Raw genomic sequence first — 22,264 nt, 5'->3', positions numbered from 1 at the left:
CATGTAAAATAAATAACGTTTGTATAAATATGCCCCTTGTTACTTGTATGGTGTGATCGAGCATAGCATTTTCATAGTAGGAAAATGTTCATAATTTGGTCCAATGTTTCATTGCAACAAACAGGCAATGTTTAGTGAAGCGTGACTCCACTGATTAATGTGGCTTGGGAGCTCAAATAAGTTAAGTATCCATCAACTTTTGGATTTGGAAGTCAGAATACCAGTCTTGTCTCTGAATTCCCTTGTAACCCTGGGTAATATAGGGATCAACCATGTCCACAAATCACGGCATGCACACCAAATCCACAACCATCCAATGCACTGATATGTGCTACTATATACAAACAATTGTTTCCAAAAGAAAAATTAAACAAAGTATAAGTCATACATTCAATTTATTCAATAACATTTCAATATTAAGATCTTTTTAATACGCAGAACTGTACAGATAATAAATACAACAATAGTTATAACAAAGACCTGCTAGGTTACTACAGAGAACATGATATAACAATGAGTTAGTGACAATCTGTGGATATAAACAACAGCACATGATCTTATAGCAGAACAAGCAAGTCCAATTTTAACTGTATTTGTAACTTTGCCTCAAACCTTGTATTGACACTCAGGAGGTTGGTACTCGGTGAATACTTGGTGATGCTGTTGATACAAGCTTTTATACAGCTTATTTACCGTATTAGCTTATTAGCAGACACAGACCTAAATACCAAATGTGTGCTTATTCCTTGGCACATACATGTAATTATCACCAGGTTTTGTCTAATATAGGAGATAACTCCTCAAAGACACAGTACAAGGAGAACAGATATAGAGAATAGAGAAATGATGGTTAGGTCATCACAAATTCATATACAGACTTACGTCATTTGGACAGAGAGATGCAGGTCTTAATAGACATTTTATACCAACAGTGGTATTCCATAGCCAATCCATGGCCAGGTAACGAGTACAGTATCAACTCAACAAAACATCTGATAATTTTTCATTGTTTCTTTGACATGGAGTCAAATTCAGTTATTTGTGTATGGCAAAATTGTCCTTGGGCGATCCTTGGGTTATCAAACCAACTAGGTAATCGATTTAAAAAACAATTTACTCTGGTCAAATCAGGTAGCGGCATGCACTAGTTATTACCAATTCAATTGGGACTTCCAATTATTTTTTTGATTTAGATGAATTTCCAATCTCTATTGTTTCAATCATAATCAGTATTTTAACCATTTGGAAGCACAGATCTACATTCGTAAGTTACATAAGGTATGGAAAAGGAGCAAATATCTTAGAAAATGATATTCAGAAATTGACTTCTCCTAAAATTTAAAAAGGTAAAAAATATTGAAATATTGTCATATGGCTACATTTTAATGATTGAGTAAAATAAAAGTAAGTGAAAAATAGATTCACAACACAAGGTATTTCCACTTCCTTGGAGAGTTCTTATTCAATGCGAACATCAACTAAAAACCAAACTCCCCCATCAACAAGGACAATAATTTATTACTTTTAGCTTTTGTAGACCAGAACATACATTAAACTCATATGGATGAAATCTCTAAATTATTCATTATGAATTTTTTTTTAAACATCTGAAACACCAAGATGCCACTAATGATACATATTTCTTTTATTCCAAACTATAATAGCTAAATCTCCCAGTAGTCTTAACACAACAAAACAATGCATATGACTTCAAGACAATACATCGACAACAAAGGGTGCAACAGTAAGAAACACCCCAGACAAAAGTCCAGGGCTTTCTCCTAGCAATGGATCTGTGTCCTTGCTTTCTATTACAAAACAAACACAAGTGTCAAGTATACTGATTATTGTAACAAGTGGTCACACAAGTGAATAAATCTCTTTTTAAATTCAACAAAATTCACACAATAAACAAAAATGTATCATGTTGTAAATTCTTAATGTCCTAGCTGTTAGAACTGGTAAAACCCAGTCTATTTGTATAATAAGCACTCAAGCTGTTTATATTTTTAAACAAAAGGGTCAATAATTTGTAAGTTCAATATTATGAATCTCTTGGAAGATAAAACCTTTATTTATAATATGAAATAAATCAAGCAATTCAATATACATAACACATACCTGCGTAATTGAGGTGTCATCACAGCACACATGTAATGATCACAACTGGTTTTACCATCTACTTTTGTCAAGAAAAAAATTTGTTGTTGAGTACATAAGTGTCCAGAATAAACAACTGAAACAGTTCCCAAAGCAGCAAATATCTAATCTATTCTTTTTTTTTTTTACATAAGTCTTAAGGGTTCTTAAAAGTCAATCTATGAACTTGCTAGATCCAGTCATCTTCTGAAATGTATGAAGACTATTTTAAGGTAGATCAGATTAAATATTAAGCAATAATCGACTAATCCTTAAGCATGTGTATATATGGTTAATATTTAAAATGATTTAACAAGCCATGAGAACGTTAGTCATTTTTAGATATAATGACGGTGCAAGATGTACAACAAATGGTAGCATGTCCCAGGCAAACCAAGGGGCATAACTCTGTACACGGTCCTGTTTCTAAGACATCCCTGCTAATGTGATGAAATATGTAAATAGTGTAAGTTAAATAATCTATCATACTTAAATACAAATCTATGATCAGCCAGTGAATTAAATTATGCACAGCATGATTAATCTTTTAAATAGAACCAAAACTATATTCTCATAAATGATAATTAATTTGTTCCTCAAGAAATATATACAAATAAAATAAATGCAAAGTTTAATTAATTGAATAGTTTAATTCCTATTTACAATAAACTTCAGCTAATCTGTGTCTGCCTGGGATTTCAATAAAACTTCTCTCCCACTATCTGCATGTTATTTTCCTTATTCCTTATACATGCAATTTCTTTCCCACAAAACAAGAGGCAGAACTGGCCTATACTTACCACCTGTACACTACATACACACATAGGAATTTGTAGCTTACCAAATATTAAACAACCTTTATATCATTAATCGTAGACACCAATAAACACCTTCTGAAATTTATATTATAGCCTTTGGATCAATTTTGATGGACATAATCCTTGGAATTAAACCCAACAGGCACTTGTGTCCAGTGAGCTGTACATCTCTGGCATTTCCTTAATGACACAATAAGAGGATCTTCTTCTCATACAGCAGACTGTCTCTCATACATCGATCTAGTGCTAGCAAGCAAAATGACCAGATGGATGAAAAGAAAATCATAAGAATATTTTTTGGTAATTTGGTACATTACATACACTAACCATGTTAATTAAAGACTTATTTCATTCCACTGGTCACTGCCCAGCTTCAAACACAGCATTCAAACTTGTATATATAAGATTTTTTCCATGACCCATCGGCTTTGAGGAAAAAAGTTTACACTGAACATATATAATAATGTTTGTATCAAATTTGGATCTGTTTGTTCTGTGACACCATGTTCTATTTATGATGTTTGGATTAATTTGATTTTCTTTAGCAATGACAGGATAAGTGACCAAACAATAACTAATCACCTCTCTTTCTTTTGTTTATAAGTGTACCTTATTATACATCTATAGTTTGGCTGTATACCTGTAAACTTATCACTAGGAAATACAGCCAATGTCACTGCCAAAGAACAATATCTTGGAATTCTCTAGCTCTGTCAAAACTCAGGATGTTTGCATAAAGATTTATCTATGAGAATGTACAAGCATTAAGTAAATCACAGAGAGAGTTGGTTTACAGACGTCAACAGACAGTATGGCAACCATAGATAATATATAACACACACGTATTAGGTCTGTAACTCACACACACAAAACATACCACTCCTATCAAAGCTCCACTGTAGATTTGATTATTATATATATTAAGTAGCTGATAAATCAAAAGTTCCATGTTGTTACATTCAGAGATGACAAAGAGCTTAGAGCATACCATGACTGAACACATGTAGCTAAAGCATGTCGAGAATGAACAAGTAACATTACACATTACAGCACTTTTAACCTTCCTCAGAATGACACTTTCACACACAAGATCTGAATGCCCCAGGCCTGACGGTGACGTCACTATCTGCTGTAGTATACACGGTAGTATAGAGTCTTTGACCGCCACAGTGAGTAGGAGTTATCAAACTTGAGAAGGTACACGCCCTGTCCCGGGTAGGCGTGACTACCACAGTACACCTCCTCGTGGCTGTCACGTCTGTACACTGGAATGATCTCGTCTGTCGGCGGTCGGTCGTCCCGTTTGGATCCCTTCTCTATATCACCTTTTTCCTCCACTGAAAAATGATCAGAGTTGGATACTGTGAGTTATGAAAGGTGCAAAAGCATCCATTGTTATAATTTGAAACATTTTTTGAGTGCAAACTTCAAATCACAAATGCTTTGTCGGTATGACTTATGGAACTGTAAAAATAAAATTTCCATACAATGAACATTGTATTACAAAATGTATTTTTAGAATTGCTTTGTTTAAACCATATATTATACATGTACATACAACACATTATGTAATTAAAGATATCACCTGGTATCGATGATAATATGGATATATATATATATATGATCTCACCTGGCTCTTCCTCGAGCTCTTCCTCATCGCTGGACTCGCTGATGTGGACACTGACCGTGTTGTTTGGGGCAACTGACCATTCAAAGTACACACCAAAGCCGATATCATAATAGTCTGTGGCAAACTCCCAGAATAAGCATGTCCCATCTATATGTGTTGGCACTCGTACCTAAATTATACCAACAGAATATCATTTTTATTCCTTATCACTGGAAACATTTTTTACTGAATCAATGTACAGTAAAGCATGCGTCACCATAATGGTGTCGTCTGTCTTTCATATATGTATATATGTATAGGATCACAAACTAGATTGCACAATGGTAAAATACAACCAATTGGTAATAAATTGGTCTTTACATTAACGGCCTTTTGGTAAAGGCTTTCAATTTAAAAAAAAAAATGTATAACGAGATTGATAATTTTGTAGAATCGCATAAGTTATTAGATTACCTATAATACTACACTTATCATCACCTTTTAATCAATTTAATCTCCATAAATTAAATGTTAATTTTCATAACGCAGGTGGTTGACTATCACTACCCCAGACGGCAAAACAGCAAAATGAATCTTCTTCACTGTTAGCATAGATTACACAGGACATCTAGCATTTATTTTGGTGTTGTAACCTAATCGTAGGCCATCAATATATATTTTATTATGTATTATTGTTTTAAAGGGCCACTACTTTTCTGAAACGGCTTTTACGTTTTAAAATTGGAATGTAAAATGAGATAAAATAATTTTGTAGAGTCACAAAAGTTATAAGCTTACCATTAATACAACACTAAATTAAACAAGAGGCCCAGAGGGCCTGTATCGCTCACCTGGTTTGTAATGCCAAGTATGTTTTGAATACAGGTTCATTGTATCTTTTCTGAAGGAATTCCAATATTTACCTCTATTGGGCCCCGCCCCTCCTGCCCCCAGGGGTCAGAGCCAAAATTACAAAATTACAAAATTACAAGTTCTGTTCCTCTTCCCCCAAGGATGTTTGTGGCCAAATTTTGTCACAATCCATGCAGAACTCTAGGACAATTAGCAATTCATAGGATTTACCTCTATTTCCCCTATTGGGCCCCTTCTCCTGCACTCGGGGGGTCAGAGCCAAAATTTATACAAGTCCTGTTCCCCTTCCCCAAATAATGTTTGTGGCCAAATTTAGTTAAAATCCATGCTAAACTCTAGGACACGTAGCAATTTATAGGATTTACCTCTATTTCCCCTATTGGGCCCCGCCCCTCCTGCCCCCGGGGGTTCAGAGCCAAAATTTATACGAGTTCTATTCCCCTTCCCCCACGGATGTTTGTGGCCAAATTTGGTTACAATCCATGCAGAACTCTATGACTAGTACCGATTTAAAGGAAATGTTGACGGACGGACGCCACGCCATGACATAAGATCACAAGCCCTTCGGGCCAGGTGAGCTAATAAAATGGATGTCCATGACAGCTAACAAGTGTTTTACCATGGTCATGTCTGATAATATCATGGAAATTCTAATGTCTAAATATGGTTAATTTCTTTATTGTATTTATGTAAAATCTAAAAAGCTGTCAACAAGATTTTCTAAAAGTTTGTGTTTGATTCACATGATTAATGTTTTACTTAAAGTTGTATTTCTGGTAATTTTCACTGTAACGATATGTCGTTTTAACATTTGATATTTGAACATGGACATGTAACTTGATGATTTAGCTCCCCAAAAGCATATGTCGGCCTGTAAGAGAGCCGAAATCTAGGGATAATATATTCCTGGTTTTTAATAAAACACCTCCAATCTCCGCCATATTCAGTAACCTTCGAGTTTTGTCGGAATTCCGAATCGTATCACGTGACTGGCGTCAACACGTCCTGCACGTGGAGATCCAGGTAACTAGCGTAAGCCCACATGTGTTTGTTTACGTTTTCCTTCTGGCTAATATGAGCAAATCCTGCTGGTTTATGTCCACAGAGCGATAATTTGAAACATCTCATTCACACATTGCCGTAATTCAATATTGTATGTATCAAAAATCGTAATGTTTTAGCATTAATTTCTTTGTACATCCAGTCTGCTGAGGTCGACCACGTGTTTTGTTTACGAAAAATTGTTGACATTTCTCTTGGTTTCACAACTTTCCTATTACTTCGCGATTCTCGCGACGATGTTCGGAAGAGTTCGGAATGATTCGTATCTTTCGAGCCTATTTTTTACGTGCACACGTTAAAAAGATTTTTTTTACTTTTGTAATTAAAATACTCCCATTGCTGCAACTTTATAAAAAGTGGTAAAATTAGAAAGTTTAAACCTCGGACAGACAGAGAAAAATGTGTATAGCACCTATACAGTTTTTACTATGACAAAAAGAGCGAAAGTGATAGACCATACAACTTTAATACAAATTGAATTTGTTCAAATATTTGCCCAATTACACTTCTAGGTATACTTTTACATTTTTTACACTTCTAAGAATACTTTTACATTTTTTTTTCACTTCTTGGTTTACTTTTACATTTTTTACACTTCTTGGTATACTTTTACATTTTTTATACTTCTAAGTACACTTTTACATTTTTTTACACTTCTAAGTAAACTTTTACATTTTTTTTACATTTCTAGGTATACTTTTGCATTTTTTTTCACTTCTTTGTTTACTTTTATATTTTTTACACTTCTTGGTATACTTTTACATTTTTTTTATTTATATTTTTTTACACTTTTAAGTATACTTTTACATTTTTTGTTACACTTTTAGGTATACTTTACATTTTAACAACATTTAATCAAAGCACATCAAGCATAAAAACATAAAAGAGAGGTACTACATAATAATTATTACATGAATTAATTATGTTGTAAAATTGAGCAAGTAGATAATATTTTGTATCACTATCAGTGTATAATTGGAGGTTTGTGTTCGTGTCATGATTACTTTACAAAACGAGCAGTTGAGCTGTATTAGTTGAGCTGTGGTATACACTAGCTGTACAAGTGTGAGGTGGTAAAAACATGGCCAGATTGACACATTTTTTTTCTTCTATGTAGACCATGTACACTGAAGTAACAGTTATGTTATGTATAGATCTCTAATTTCCTCTACTGTTTGTTTAATTAGAAATAATCTTGTTGTAGATGTGAAAAACTCTTTCATGTTGTTTTTCTTCCCTTTTCACATAATCAGTAGTGTAAAACTGGTTCAATTCACACACTTCTGCTGTTGTTAAAGTAATCCTAAACATTTACATTCTTACACAAGTTTGGTCTGCTCTGAATGGGCCATATAGTCATACATTGTATCTGGTGATTGCATGTGTGGAAATTGTAGAATATCTTAGATTGTTATTGTTAATGTGTGGAACAGAAACTGACTATAGTGCTATCTTACTGAACCCTACTGCTGCAGAAAACCCATATAAGACATTTCACAAGGTCATAAACAGGCAGGCCAAGTGCATTACAGGAATTCTTTTTTTTCTCTTTTAATATCAGTAGTATAAATAGAGAAGAGTCAGATTTGCAACCACTTATGGGCAGGTTTGACAGTATAAAGAAATAGCAAAAGAAATAAAGAAATATATCACAGGCTGTTATATGGTGAATAAGTTACAAAACAAATAGCTAATACAGTATGTGCAAAAAATAAATCAACACAGAGAGAAAGAATTCAATAGATAAAGAAGAATTTTGAGCCTGTGAGGATTTGTTGTGAACAATGCTTTGCTGTGATTAATCAGAAATTTTCAGTACTAGAATAGCAGATTTCTCCTTCATACAAGACCAAAATTATTTTCAGGAAATTGAGACAAAGAAACCAATTGGATGGAATATCAAAACCATCAAAAAAGTTGAAGTTCACATTTAACTCCAAAGCAAAGTAAATTATACTAGATTTTAGAAATATGTGTCAAATGTCATCTCTCCTTTTAATTTGATTTTTGAAAGGACAACATAGAATTAGCAATACTTACAGTGACAGTTTCTCCTGAACCTATTTTTATAACAGCATCTTTTTCTTTACATAAAAGTTCCTTGAACTCTTTCATGTCTTTGCGTGTCCACATGGACGCCGCAGCAATGGGAGGTAACTCATCTAGAAACACAACACAAAAAAGGTTTGCTAACTAACAAAAATAAAAACAGAAGACTTTCACAAAACTTGGCATGCAACTCAGACATCGGACATTCAAAGTCTTGTATCAACTCAACACCATACCAAGGGCAAAAGAACTTTTTGGTGCAGTTTTTGTCAAGAATCTTTATTATCAGATTTTTGTTAATGGTACCAATCTTTAGTATGTGTTGATTTGGACAAGACTTTGAAGAGAGAGGTCTAGCACATACTACCTACCGTGGCAGTCGCCAAGGAACCAATGTATATAACATTTTCTTTGCAACCCTTAACAGAATCTTTGAAGCCTTGTCCACCCTTACGGGTCCAGACCGACGGAGGCATCAAATTAGGCATAGGAGCCGGGATTTGGTCTGAAATGTGGGACATCATAATCAGATTTAGGCAAAGGAGCCAGGATTATGTCTTAAACATGGATATAAGATTAAGGTAGGGGAGCCAGGATTGTGTCTTAAACATGGATATAAGATTAAGGCAGTGGAGCCAGGATTGTGTCTTAAACATCGATATAAGATTAAGGTAGGGGAGCCAGGATTGTGTCTTAAACATGGATATAAGATTAAGGTAGGGGAGCCAGGATTGTGTCTTAAACATGGATATAAGATTAAGGCAGTGGAGCCAGGATTGTGTCTTAAACATCGATATAAGATTAAGGTAGGGAAGCCAGGATTGTGTCTTAAACATGGATATAAGATTAAGACAAGGGAGCAAGGATTGTGTCTTAAACTTGGATATAAGATTAAGGCAGTGGAGCCAGGATTGTGTCTTAAACATCGATATAAGATTAAGGTAGGGGAGCCAGGATTGTGTCTTAAACATGGATATAAGATTAAGGCAGTGGAGCCAGGATTGTGTCTTAAACATCGATATAAGATTAAGGCAGTGGAGCCAGGATTGTGTCTTAAACATCGATATAAGATTAAGGCAGTGGAGCCAGGATTGTGTCTTAAACATCGATATAAGATTAAGGTAGGGGAGCCAGGATTGTGTCTTAAACATGGATATAAGATTAAGACAAGGGAGCAAGGATTGTGTCTTAAACTTGGATATAAGATTAAGGCAGTGGAGCCAGGATTGTGTCTTAAACATGGATATAAGATTAAGGTAGGGGAGCCAGGATTGTGTCTTAAACATGGATATAAGATTAAGGTAGGGGAGCCAGGATTGTGTCTTAAACATGGATATAAGATTAAGGTAGGGGAGCCAGGATTGTGTCTTAAACATGGATATAAGATTAAGACAGGGGAGCCAGGATTGTGTCTTAAACTTGGATATAAGATTAAGGCAGTGGAGCCAGGATTGTGTCTTAAACATGGATATAAGATTAAGGTAGGGGAGCCAGGATTGTGTCTTAAACATGGATATAAGATTAAGGAGGGAGCCAGGATTGTGTCTTAAACTGGATATAAGATTAAGGCAGTGGAGCCAGGATTGTGTCTTAAACATGGATATAAGATTAAGGTAGGGGAGCCAGGATTGTGTCTTAAACATGGATATAAGATTAAGGTAGGGGAGCCAGGATTGTGTCTTAAACATCGATATAAGATTAGGTTAAGAGGCGATGTGGTCTTAAACATCGATATAAGATTAAGGTAGGAGGGAGCCAGGATTGTGTCTTAAACATCGATATAAGATTAAGGTAGGGGAGCCAGGATTGTGTCTTAAACATGGATATAAGATTAAGGCAGGGAGCCAGGATTGTGTCTTAAACATCGATATAAGATTAAGGTAGGGAGCCAGGATTGTGTCTTAAACATGGATATAAGATTAGGCAGGGAGCAGGATTGTGTCTTAAATGATAAGATTAAGAGGGAGCCAGATTGTGTCTTAAACATCGATATAAGATTAAGGTAGGGGAGCCAGGATTGTGTCTTAAACATGGATATAAGATTAAGGCAGTGGAGCCAGGATTGTGTCTTAAATGTGGATAAAAGATTAAGGTAGAGCCAGATTGTGTCTTAAACATCGATATAAGATTAAGGTAGGGGAGCCAGGATTGTGTCTTAAACATGGATATAAGATTAAGGCATGGAGCCAGGATTGTGTCTTAAACTGGATATAAGATTAAGGTAGGGGAGCCAGGATTGTGTCTTAAACATGGATATAAGATTAAGGTAGGGGAGCCAGGATTGTGTCTTAAACATGGATATAAGATTAAGGCAGGGGAGCCAGGATTGTGTCTTAAACATGGATATAAGATTAAGGTAGGGGAGCCAGGATTGTGTCTTAAACATGGATATAAGATTAAGGTAGGGGAGCCAGGATTGTGTCTTAAACATGGATATAAGATTAAGGCAGGGGAGCCAGGATTGTGTCTTAAACATGGATATAAGATTAAGGTAGGGGAGCCAGGATTGTGTCTTAAACATGATATAAGATTAAGGACAGGGGAGCCAGGATTGTGTCTTAAATGTGGATAAAAATATAAGGTAGGGGAGCCAGAATTGTGTCTTAAACATCGATATAAGATTAAGGTAGGGGAGCCAGGATTGTGTCTTAAACATGGATATAAGATTAAGGCAGGGGAGCCAGGATTATGTCTTAAATGTGGATATAATAAGAATAAGGCAGGGGAGCCAGGATTGTGTCTGAAATGTGGGACATCAGATTTAGGCAGGGAAACTTGTATTATTGACGTAACACATACCACACCTGAAAGTCCCGGCCCACAACCAATTTTATTAATTCAAGACACAACAACAATTTATGATCATTACCTTCATGTTACCCAGTCAATCCCAAAACAAAACCCTATCCCATAAATAAAAATTTTCTATAAGATTACAGGTATGCAAACACCTGAAGAAATTAAAACTGCAGATTTTTTATAAATAGCAACAGTGATCATGACCTTAGACTTTGACCTGATACCTGAAACTCTGTCATCTCCACTGACAATATCTGTAAAGTTTCATTTAGATACAATCATCTTGTCCTTAGATTACTCCAACTGAAGTGACCTCAGTAAATGACCCATTCGCACCCAAAATCAATCTTGGTCTTTGTTACCTCATATGCTAAACCAAATCAAATCCAACTCCAAAATCATATCAATGAATTTATTTTCTTTCTAAAGTTTCCAAATTTATTTTCTTCCCAAAGCTATAAACCAAAACTGTATAATTTTTTTTTTCATACCAAATCTGGCTTTCTGATAGGCCAATATTTTTTTTGCATACCACTATGAAAAAAAATCTGAGAATGGTGCGAAACCCCGACGTAATCATGACTTCACAATAGAGACATGGACGTTGCGTGTTGATCCGGAAAAAAAGAATCCCTTGAAAAACCACTATAATGTTACATTTAAACATACTTCATTTTATCAAATAGAGTATAAAATTAATTACAAGTATTCGGATTCACACAGTTTGCAAAAAATTTTTTTTTCATACCCCAATAAAATTTAAAAATAGTGACATCAATGTTTAAATGAAAAATATGTTTACCTGTTCTTAGCAACAGTTGCTTTCAAAGTTGACCTTTTCAACAAAGAAATCAAAGTTTTGTTTAAAGTCATTAATATTTTCTAGAAATGGTGTTGAAACACAGACAAATGCAAAGGACTACCGGTACAAATAGCATACCTGGATGGTCCTCTTCTGTGCCGGGAACATTAGCTGGAGGTGGGACTGATAATGGTCCGTTTTCTGTGGCAGCAGTAGTAGTTCTATCACCATTCTGTGGGAGAGGTGTGGCTGTTTGTGTGACCTCTGTGTGGGTGACCTGTGGGGCTGGAGGTCGCGCCGACGTCTGGGCCATGTCCTGTAGCTGTTGGTACTGCTGTTGTTGGTGGAGTAACTGCTGTTGGTACACCTGTTGCATATACTGCTGGAAGTGCTGCTCCTGCAACTGGCGGATCAGCTCTTCTTGCTGTGAACAGAAATCAAAGTGGTTAGTCTTGTAAAAAAAAGATTTCTTTCCTTATATCAAACATTTTGTAAAGAAATAAATATCAAAGTAGTGAAGGTCTTGTATGGAAAAACACACTTGACACTGGCCATATATATTGACAATATGGAGTCCTACAAGTTTACATAAAGAAGTGCTAATGCTATTTAAAATCAGAGCAGTTCAGAAATCATAATCTGTTTATCCGAGGCCTGTCAAACTGACCATATTTATCTATCTTTTAGAGAAGTTTACATCATTTGGAGCTGTCATATTGGTACCAATAACATACAAATTTACCAACTACATTTTTCTGTCAACTCGACCAATACATACTCATATACTGCTGAGTCAAATGGAATTTCAATGTAATAAAACCTCTTGTTCAAGGATATCCATGTACAACATTGTTCCAGTGTCATCATTCAAACAAGAGCATCTTTTCTAACCTTTTCTGTTTGGCTCTATAGACATTTTTCTCTCTATATATATGTAATACTGTGTCAAGGTCTGTAACTCGGCCGGCCATATAACACTACCTCATTTCAGAAAGAGTATGATTATTAACAAACCGTATAAGATGTGACAATGGGAATAATCCCCACCAATTGACAGCCAGATAATCTATCTTTAATTTGGTATATGATACAATATATATCATGCCGTATAAATGTCACTAGGTATCCAGAAACATTGGAAAACAGACAGATTTCAACTGGTCGGACACATGTGGTGTCCTTCGATAATCACGCCAGGGCTCAAATGGGTAGCTCAAAATCCCACTGCATGTCAACACTTCAGCTTCATAAGAATGGAAGTAAATATCAAATTCCATTTTACATTGAACAAGAGGCCCAGAGGGCCTGTATCGCTCACCTGGTTTGTAATGCCAAGTAATGTTCTGAATACAGGTTCATTGTTTTTTTTCTGAAGGAATTTTAATATTAACCTCTAAATCCCCTATTGGGCCCCACCCGTCCTGCCCCCGGGGTGTCAGAGCCAAAATTTATACAAGTTCTGTTTCCCTTCCCCCAAGGATGTTTGTGGCCAAATTTGGTTACAATCCATCCAGAACTCTATGACTAATAGCGATTTAAAGGATTTACCTCTATTTCCCCTATTGGGCCCCGCCCCTCCTGCCCACGGGGTGTCAGAGCCAAAATTTATACATGTTCTGTTCCCCTTCCCTCAATGATGTTTATGGCCAAATTTGGTTACAATCCATCCAGAACTCTATGACTGGTAGCGATTTAAAGGATTTAACTCTATTTCCCCTATATATATATTGGGCCCCACCCATCCTGCCCCCGGGGGGCCAGAGCCAAAATTTATAAAAGTTCTGTTCCCCTTCCCCCAAGGATGTTTGTGGCCAAATTTGATTACAATCCATGTAGAACTCTATGACTAGTAGCGATTTAAAGGATTTATCTCTATTTCCCCTATTGGGCCCCACCCCTCCTGCCCCCCGGGGGGTCAGAGCCAAAATTTATACAAGTTCTGTTCCCCTTTCCCCAAGGATGTTTGTGGTCAAATTTGGTTACAATTCATGTAGAACTCTATGACTAGTAGCGATTTAAAGGATTTACCTCTATTTCTCCTATTGGGCCCCGCCCCTCCTGCCCCCTGGGGGTCAGAGCCAAAATTTATACAAGTTCTGTTCCCCTTCCCCCAAGGATGTTTGTGGCCAAATTTGGTTACATTCCATTCAGAACTCTATGACTAGTAGCGATTTAAAGGATTTACCTCTATTTCCCCTATTGGGCCCCGCCCCTCCTGCCCCCGGGGGACCAGAGCCAAAATTTATACAAGTTCTGTTCCCCTTCCCCCAAGGATGTTTGTGGCCAAATTTGGTTACATTCCATTCAGAACTCTATGGCAAGTAGCGATTTAAAGGTTTTACCTCTATTTCCCCTATTGGGCCCCGCCCCTCCTGCCCCTGGGGGATCAGAGCCAAAATTTATACAAGTTCTGTTCCCCCTCCCCCAAGGATGTTTGTGGCCAAATTTGGTTACAATCCATGCAGAACTCTAGGACAAGTAGCGATTTATAGGATTTACCTCTATTTCTCCTATTGGGCCCCGCCCCTCCTGCCCCCTGGGGGTCAGAGCCAAAATTTATACAAGTTCTGTTCCCCCTCCCCCAAGGATCTTTGTGGCCAAATTTGGTTACATTCCATTCAAAACTCTATGACTAGTAGCGATTTATAGGATTTACCTCTATTTCTCCTATTGGGCCCCGCCCCTCCTGCCCCCGGGGGGTCAGAGCCAAAATTTATACAAGTTCTGTTCCCCCTCCCCCAAGGATGCTTGTGGCCAAATTTGGTTACAATCCATGCAGAACTCTATGACTAGTAGCGATTTAAAGGAAATGTTGACGGACAGACGGACGGACGGACGGACGACGGACGGACGGACGACGGACGACGGACGACGGACGCCGCGCCATGACATAAGCTCACCGGCCCTTCGGGCCAGGTGAGCTAAAAATTATCAAATATTACGATCAATGTTGATTGTTATGGATAAGGGTGTTAAAATTTCACAACTTATACCAAAACTTTAATCTATAACAATGCCCATGAGTTTTCTTGAAATTCTCTATATCTTGTCGTTTCCCTTTAAAATGGTATGATAAAAATGATATAAATAACAACAATTGTCATTCTAAGTCAAAGCAGAAATCAATATATCAGTTTTTATTGATAACAGGATTTAACAACCTGCATGAAAATGTTGTAACCAATGCCAACAAAGAATGATTCCATAAGCCTCTTTTGAGAGGCACTAAAAATGGTACACAATTGTGTTCAGCTTCCCTCAAATTTACCACCTTAAAGTGAATAGTCGGGCAAAGGAAACCAGTCTAAATACGTTCTTTGGCCTTCCAAAAGTCCTTGTATATCATAATGATGGTCAAGTTCTGCTTACGGTGTCCAGTTTTGACCATTTAAATTATTAGGAAGCCCCGTGTAAATTTAGCACAGTTCTAAATATAAATTCGCCTAACTCTTTGAAAACGAGGCTGCGTGGATATTCGTTAAGAGTGAACTGCACTGATAGCCGGTCGGGAAGACGTATTAGGATTCCTATAATATATATTAATTTCTTCGCATACAGAGCGATTTTGATGGGAGATTTTATTTATCTATTTCATAAGAAAATATACTGGAAATATTAACACCATTTTTACCGACTTATGCCTTTGTTTGTCTGACTATTCGCTTTAAACGATTTTGACCATCATAAGCTTTAATTTTGTTGCCATGGGAACAGAGGACAGTGCAAATGGACGATATGTTGGGCATCCTAAAAATCAAAATAAGACAATGTCTTAATTTTGACTAAACAGAAATAATTTTCTTACCATATTAACAAAAATTTTCAAATTTTTTTTTTTAGATGTTCAATGATTTATTTTTAGAAAGCAGACTATTGCCATTTGCAATATCAAAATCTTAAGGAAAGGCTGGAAAACAGATGTGAATAAATTTCAACCAATAGACAGACAGAGATACAGACTAACAATTAAATATAATGAATTCAATTTTATAATTACTGGTAGTCCATCCACTTACCAAGAGGTTTAGCTGTTTATATATCCAGTGAAAAAGACACTATTAAACACTGAGCCAGAATACACCACTATACACCAATGTATGTCTTCATCATCATATCCATTATTTTCACCTACTATTACTGTTACTGCAAAATCAGATCGTACTGAAGCACAACAAAACTCAAATTGTTTTCACCATCACATTTACGTTTTTATCCAAATATCCACTAATGATATTATGTAACGTATGCCGTTACCATAACAAATCAAATGTTTTACATGTCAATTGTGATACAGAAGCGAACAGTACTTCTGTTAGAAGACAGTGGAATAGAATCCTACAGCAGAAGGTAACAACATCAATATGCCTTTATCATCACCACAGCCAGTGGTTACGTCCAAACACCTACTGGTGAGGTTGAGTGCAGGGCCAGACAGACACAGACAATGACACAGAAGTGATCATCAATATGTCCTCACTAATAAATCAATGACATAGTTATCATCCGTATATAAATAGCTGAGGTAGGATCAACAAAGGACAGCTCAAGGTCAATAATGTTTGTCAATACCGCCTGTAGATTCTGATTAAATAGATCTTACCATTACTGGCTACAGCTATAGATCTGTACTGAGCAGACTGGTATATAATCAATAACTAGTTCTTCACACACTACAGGGGCTCTATACACTGTAACACAAGCCTTACCAGCTTCTACTGCTTCTCTTAGGATTCCATTGCTGTTACTAAGGTAATTCAATGGCTAGATCCTGTTACACAGTATCCATACCTATTTACTGTATGTGTGGCTGAGAAAAGAGAAAATTCTTCAATAGTATTACAGTATAAATCTATATGAATAGGAAGACAAATGAAATCTACCATGTAATGTGTATTCCCTTTTGGTATAAGTATGAGGCCGACAGATGGGGACAAACAACTTGTATCCACTAGTGTTAATGGCAGTGGAGACTGGCAGCCACAATAAATAATGGTGGGTGCAGGTGTATGGATCAGAGTCTGTCGTGTTAATGACAGAGAACTTTCGATAGCCATATGAAAATATCAAGTCTTCATTGTAACCATAAATAATTGATACTGGTTTTAAAAGTATATATGCATACACCAACCTCTTATTTAAATGCCAGAAGACAGACAGACATTATATTGTACTGTATAGCAGATTATTTTTACAACTCAAAAATCTCTCTCAATATTGTCAACTTAAAACAAGACAAGAGGCACAGAGGGCCTGTATCGCTCGTCTGGTCTATTTAGTAATCATCACAAAAACTTACAATTGGAAATATTCAAATTGACCTCTTTTAGGCCCGCCCCTCAGACCCGAAGGGAGTCAGTGACCCATTTGTAAAATTTTGAATACTCCCCCTCCCCCTCTCCATAAGGATGCTACATATGCAATATGAGTGCTATCAAATGGTTTTAGTTTTAGAGAAAAAAAAGTTTCTATGAATATTGCCAAACTGACCCCTTTTGCCCTCCCCCTCAGACCCCATTTGTAAAATTTTTAACCCCTTCCCCATAACTTAAAAGGATCCTATAAATTCAATTTGAATGCTATCGAATGGTTAGTTTCAGTGAGAAGTCGTTTGTATGGAAATGGCCAAATTGACACTTTTGGCCCCATCCCTTAGGCCCCTGGGGGTTCAGCCCGACCATTTGTACAATTTTGAGTCACCACCCTATAAGGATGATGCTACCAGTCAAATTTGTTAAATTCCGAGCAGCGGTTAGGTTATGAAAAAGTTGATTGTTGACCGACAGACGAAGCAGTATTATAAGCTCACTTTGGTCCTTTGGACCAGGTGAGCCAAAAACTGTTTCAGCAGATTCCATCTGATTGGTTCTGTCAAATTTTCCAGTTTTTTTTTTTTAGCTAATGAGATTGAACGTTGTATACGCTTGATATAAAACACATAATATGGCGTTGATTACTACTTTAACTCAATTGAGTTTATTGACACACAAATTACATGCCATTCCAATTTTGCATCATTTATAACATATGAAACACATTACAATGTTATAAAGTTCTTGTTTCTGCCTCAGTAGACCTGTATAATTTGTTGTTTATGATGTTTGTTGATAAAGCAACAGACATTTCACTGATCACCATCCCCTCCAAATGTGCATTCTTATTTGTAACGGTTTGTTGATTATGTTTTTAAAGTTTTGTCATCAAAAATGATTTTTATTGTCCAAAATGCTTGATTCCATCCAAACACCCATACATACTTTAGATTTATTGATGATATACAGGACGAGAAGAGAAAGATAACTCCTTCTCTTCTATAAGCACCATGGTATAAAATTTACTATCGATTACTCGAGGAAATTCCATCACATTCCTAAACACATTAACTTTTCGTATTGGAAAAATTCCACCTCTACACCAAACCAACAGACAAACACAGTTACCACCACTACACTTCGTTCTCACCATCCTCATTACTGTAACAAGAGGCCCATTGGCCTTAACAATCACCTGATATAAATCAGTTATGTCATTTACTAGCCAACTGATGTCTTTTGTTCACAAAATAGGAACATAAATCTAGAGTAATAGGTCTACATACAAAGTTTCAATAAGGTTGGTGCATAATAACTCACATTATTGTGTTTACAAGGTTCATAAATCATCAATGCAAAGGACAATAACTCTGTAATTACCATATTTGACCTAAAGAGGGCACAGGGCGCGAGTAACTGGCATTGGGGGCGCCCTTATTACGTTCATTATTTCTAAAGGTATTTGAAACAGACTAAAGCCCAAAAGCTTGCAGCTAGACAGTCGTCACTTCAAAGGGAAATGTTGCAAACTTTGAAATGGACAATAGCAAGTTTCCCCCGGAAAATCCTTTGATGTTAATTTCCTAGCACGTGGACCCTGTTGTCTAGACAGAATACTAGAGTGAAAGGGAATGAACCAATGTTTGAAGGTTTAATATTTTAATCAGAGCGATGTGGTATGTTGCTCAAGTTGAGCAGTGTACAATGTTGACATTGAGCTATCTGAAAGCAGTGGCTCTAGCAGTGATTATGGATAATATGGCTGACGACTACTACGCCTGTGCCAGTCCAGGTCATTGACATTTAAACTATCTAATATTGGATATATATGTGGCTGTTATTTTATTTTGTAAATTGGATAGGAAATAAAAATAAAATTCTAACGAATGGTAAGTGCGTTATTCATTAAAAAAATGATACAAGATAGCTGGACAATGCAGCATTTTACATTATTTTAAGAAAAAAAGGCAGGGGTGCCCTTATTACAGCAGGCGCCTTCTTTAGGTCAAATACCAGAAGTTAGAGTAAAATCAAGCTGATTTTCGAACTCAAAGATCTTTCCAATGTTAGTCTACATACAAAGTTTAAATTAAGCTGGGTGCATATTTACTCAAGTTCTTGTGTTCACAAGGTCCAATAATAATCATTATTGCAAAGGGTAATAACTCTGTCAATTACAGTCAATTAAGCTAATTTTATATACTTGTTCTGGTATTTCCAATGTTAGTCTATATGCATAGTTTCATTTAGCTCGGTGCATATACTAAAAGTATCATGTTCACAAGGGCCAATAATTATTAGTGCAAAGGGCAATACCTCTGTAAGTTACATTTGAATCAAGCTAACTTTCGATCTTGTTCGAGATCTTTCCAATATTAGTCTACATACAAAGTTTCATTAAACTTGGTTCATATTCACTTAAGTTATTATGTTCTCAAGGTTCAATAATTATAATTGCAAAGGGCAATAACTCCGTAAGTTACAATCTAACCAGGCCGATTTTCAAAGTCATCCCAGATCTTTCCAATTTGAGTCTCAGTACAAATTTATATGAAGCTGGTGCACCGTACTCAAGTTATCATGGTCACAATATCCAATAATAATTATTTGTGCAAAAAGCAATAAATGTTACTGTCGTGGTAGTTTCTGCTCCTGCTTAGCGCTCAGCAAACGGGGAGTGGGACGACTAGTTCGCCCGTTTTCAGTATAATGTTACCGGGTGTGGTGTGTTGCTTGGTGTCTTCGGCGGCATGCTTCAGTGATATAGCACTATAAAAAGGGCAATAGTTCCACTATACAAGAAGACACAACATGAATATACCGCAGTCTCCCAAAACAAGCACCTCGCACAACACACACGCAACACACCGCATACATGGGAGGCCGTCCTTACATGACCATAGCTGTTAATAGGACGTTAATTAATCAAACAAACAAACAAACAAACGCATCACGCTAATTTTCAAACTTGTGCAACATTTTTCTTATTTTAGTCTACATACATGTTAGTCTACATATAGCTGCAATATTGTAGCTCAAAAGACTTTTTGACAGAAAATGGTGTCGTCTTTAGAGCTACAATTGGTGCCTATTACTGCTAATGGAGCAAAGTAATGATTATGCAAACCATTATAAAACGTTTATTTGCATTTTTATAGTACTTGTTTGATATCGCTTACCTACTAGGCAATAAAATTGAACCACATAAAGTATCGAATTCTCATCGAGGCATTATTTTTTTACATAATCCATATGAAGGTCTTAAGCTTTCTGAAGAGAATTTATACGGCAAGTCCACAAATTGTGAATTTGACGTCTTGTGAGCGGTACGATGGGTACTAAGAATGGTAGATATGTTTGTTTTGGATAAAAATAATATGTTAATGCATGTATATGCATAAAATAATTGGAAACCTACAAAAAAGTATAGAAAACTATGCCCGAGTGATTTTCGGAGGCAGTCCTCCACTACGACACATAGGGACCAATTCCTACCCGGCCGAAAGGTATAGCAGGTCGGGTACATGTATTCGTACTAGTCTACATACAACGGTTTATTAAGCTCAGTTCATATTTACTGATGTTATTACGTTCACAAGGTTCAATAATAATTATTAGTGCAAAGGTTAATAACTCTGTAAATTACTGTCGAATCAAGCTGATTATTGAACTTGTCCGAAATCTTTCCAACGCTAGTCTACATATAAAGTTTCATTAAGCTTGGTTTAAATTTACTCAAGTTATCGCGTTCACAAGGTCCAACAATAGTCATTAGTGCAAAGGGCAATAACTTCGGAAATTACTGTTGAATCAAGCTGAGTTTTGAAGTCGTTGAGGGATCTTTTCAATGTTAGTCTACATACAAAGTTTCATTAAGCTCAGTTAATATATACCTAAGTTATCGCGTTCACAAGATTCAATAATAATTATTAGTGCAAAGGGCAATAACTCCGTAAACTACTGTCAAATCAAGCTGATTTACGTAATTGTCCGAAATCTTTCAAATGTTAGTCTACATTCAAAGTTTCGTTAAGCTCGGTTTATATTTACTCAAATTATCGCGTTCAAAAGGAAATGTTTATGAACGTCACATGACGGACAACACATGACGCATGAACATGGACAAAAGACTATTGCAATAGGTCACCACGACCTATGGTCAGGTGACTTAAAAACTCATATATAGAAAATTCATACAGATCAAACGAATCTGTTCCAGATCTCAAGACTTTGAGAAACATGCCAAAAACGTTGTAAAATTTCACACCATTCATGGCTACCCCATTCAACTCCTTGATAAACTGAAACAAGCCACTAACAGACCATGCGAAATACGTCGGTCCGTCGGACAATGTCAGGTTAATTTGCCGTCGGTCCGGAACCGTACTGTAAAGTTCCGGACCGAGTGTCCGGTTTTAGAATCTACCCGTGTCATGGTCCCGAACATGCTTGAAAGTTTATCATAGCTGCCGCCATGTTACGATATTTCGACGGGGCTATACCCGGCAAAGCTTTGAAGCGTAGGGCTTCAACACCGGAACGAGAAGCTAAAATTCAGGCTTCTAACAAGAAGTACGAGGAAAAACGACCTTCTCGTCGTGTTAGTAGTAAGTGGCAAGACGGAAGACCATGGCTTGACCTCGATTTCTCCACTAACTCGATGACATGCAAAATCTGCATCGAACATTATCGTATGCACAATACGAGTACATCAGCTAACCTGAGAGGTAATAACACTTTTGTAACAGGTTGTAAGAATGCTAAGATCTCGGCTGTTGTTGATCACGAAAATAGTTCAGGTCAC

At 36.5% G+C, this 22,264-nt stretch overlaps 2 protein-coding genes across 2 annotated transcripts in view; one reads left to right on the top strand and one right to left on the bottom strand.

Moving 5' to 3' along the window:
• Positions 1-22,264, top strand: part of LOC138318556 (phosphofurin acidic cluster sorting protein 2-like) — a 375,127-nt gene that overhangs the window by 319,645 nt on the left and 33,218 nt on the right. The gene's annotated exons all lie outside the window — the stretch shown is intronic.
• The window catches only part of LOC138318547 (Golgi resident protein GCP60-like), a 42,696-nt gene continuing 20,810 nt past the window's right edge, over positions 379-22,264 (bottom strand). The window contains exons 6-9 of the mRNA XM_069260999.1: positions 12,290-12,575; positions 8,542-8,663; positions 4,588-4,756; positions 379-4,294 (exon numbers count right to left, since the gene is read on the bottom strand). Coding sequence (XP_069117100.1) covers positions 4,080-4,294; positions 4,588-4,756; positions 8,542-8,663; positions 12,290-12,575 — 792 coding nt within the window. The 3' untranslated portion in view covers positions 379-4,079. The remainder of the gene's footprint in view (positions 4,295-4,587; positions 4,757-8,541; positions 8,664-12,289; positions 12,576-22,264) is intronic.

Source organism: Argopecten irradians, chromosome 3 (assembly GCF_041381155.1).
Source record: "Argopecten irradians isolate NY chromosome 3, Ai_NY, whole genome shotgun sequence".
Lineage (NCBI taxonomy): Eukaryota > Metazoa > Mollusca > Bivalvia > Pectinida > Pectinidae > Argopecten > Argopecten irradians.
The sequence above is the reverse complement of the archived record's forward strand: the minus strand, read 5'-3'. Positions and strand labels throughout refer to the sequence as shown.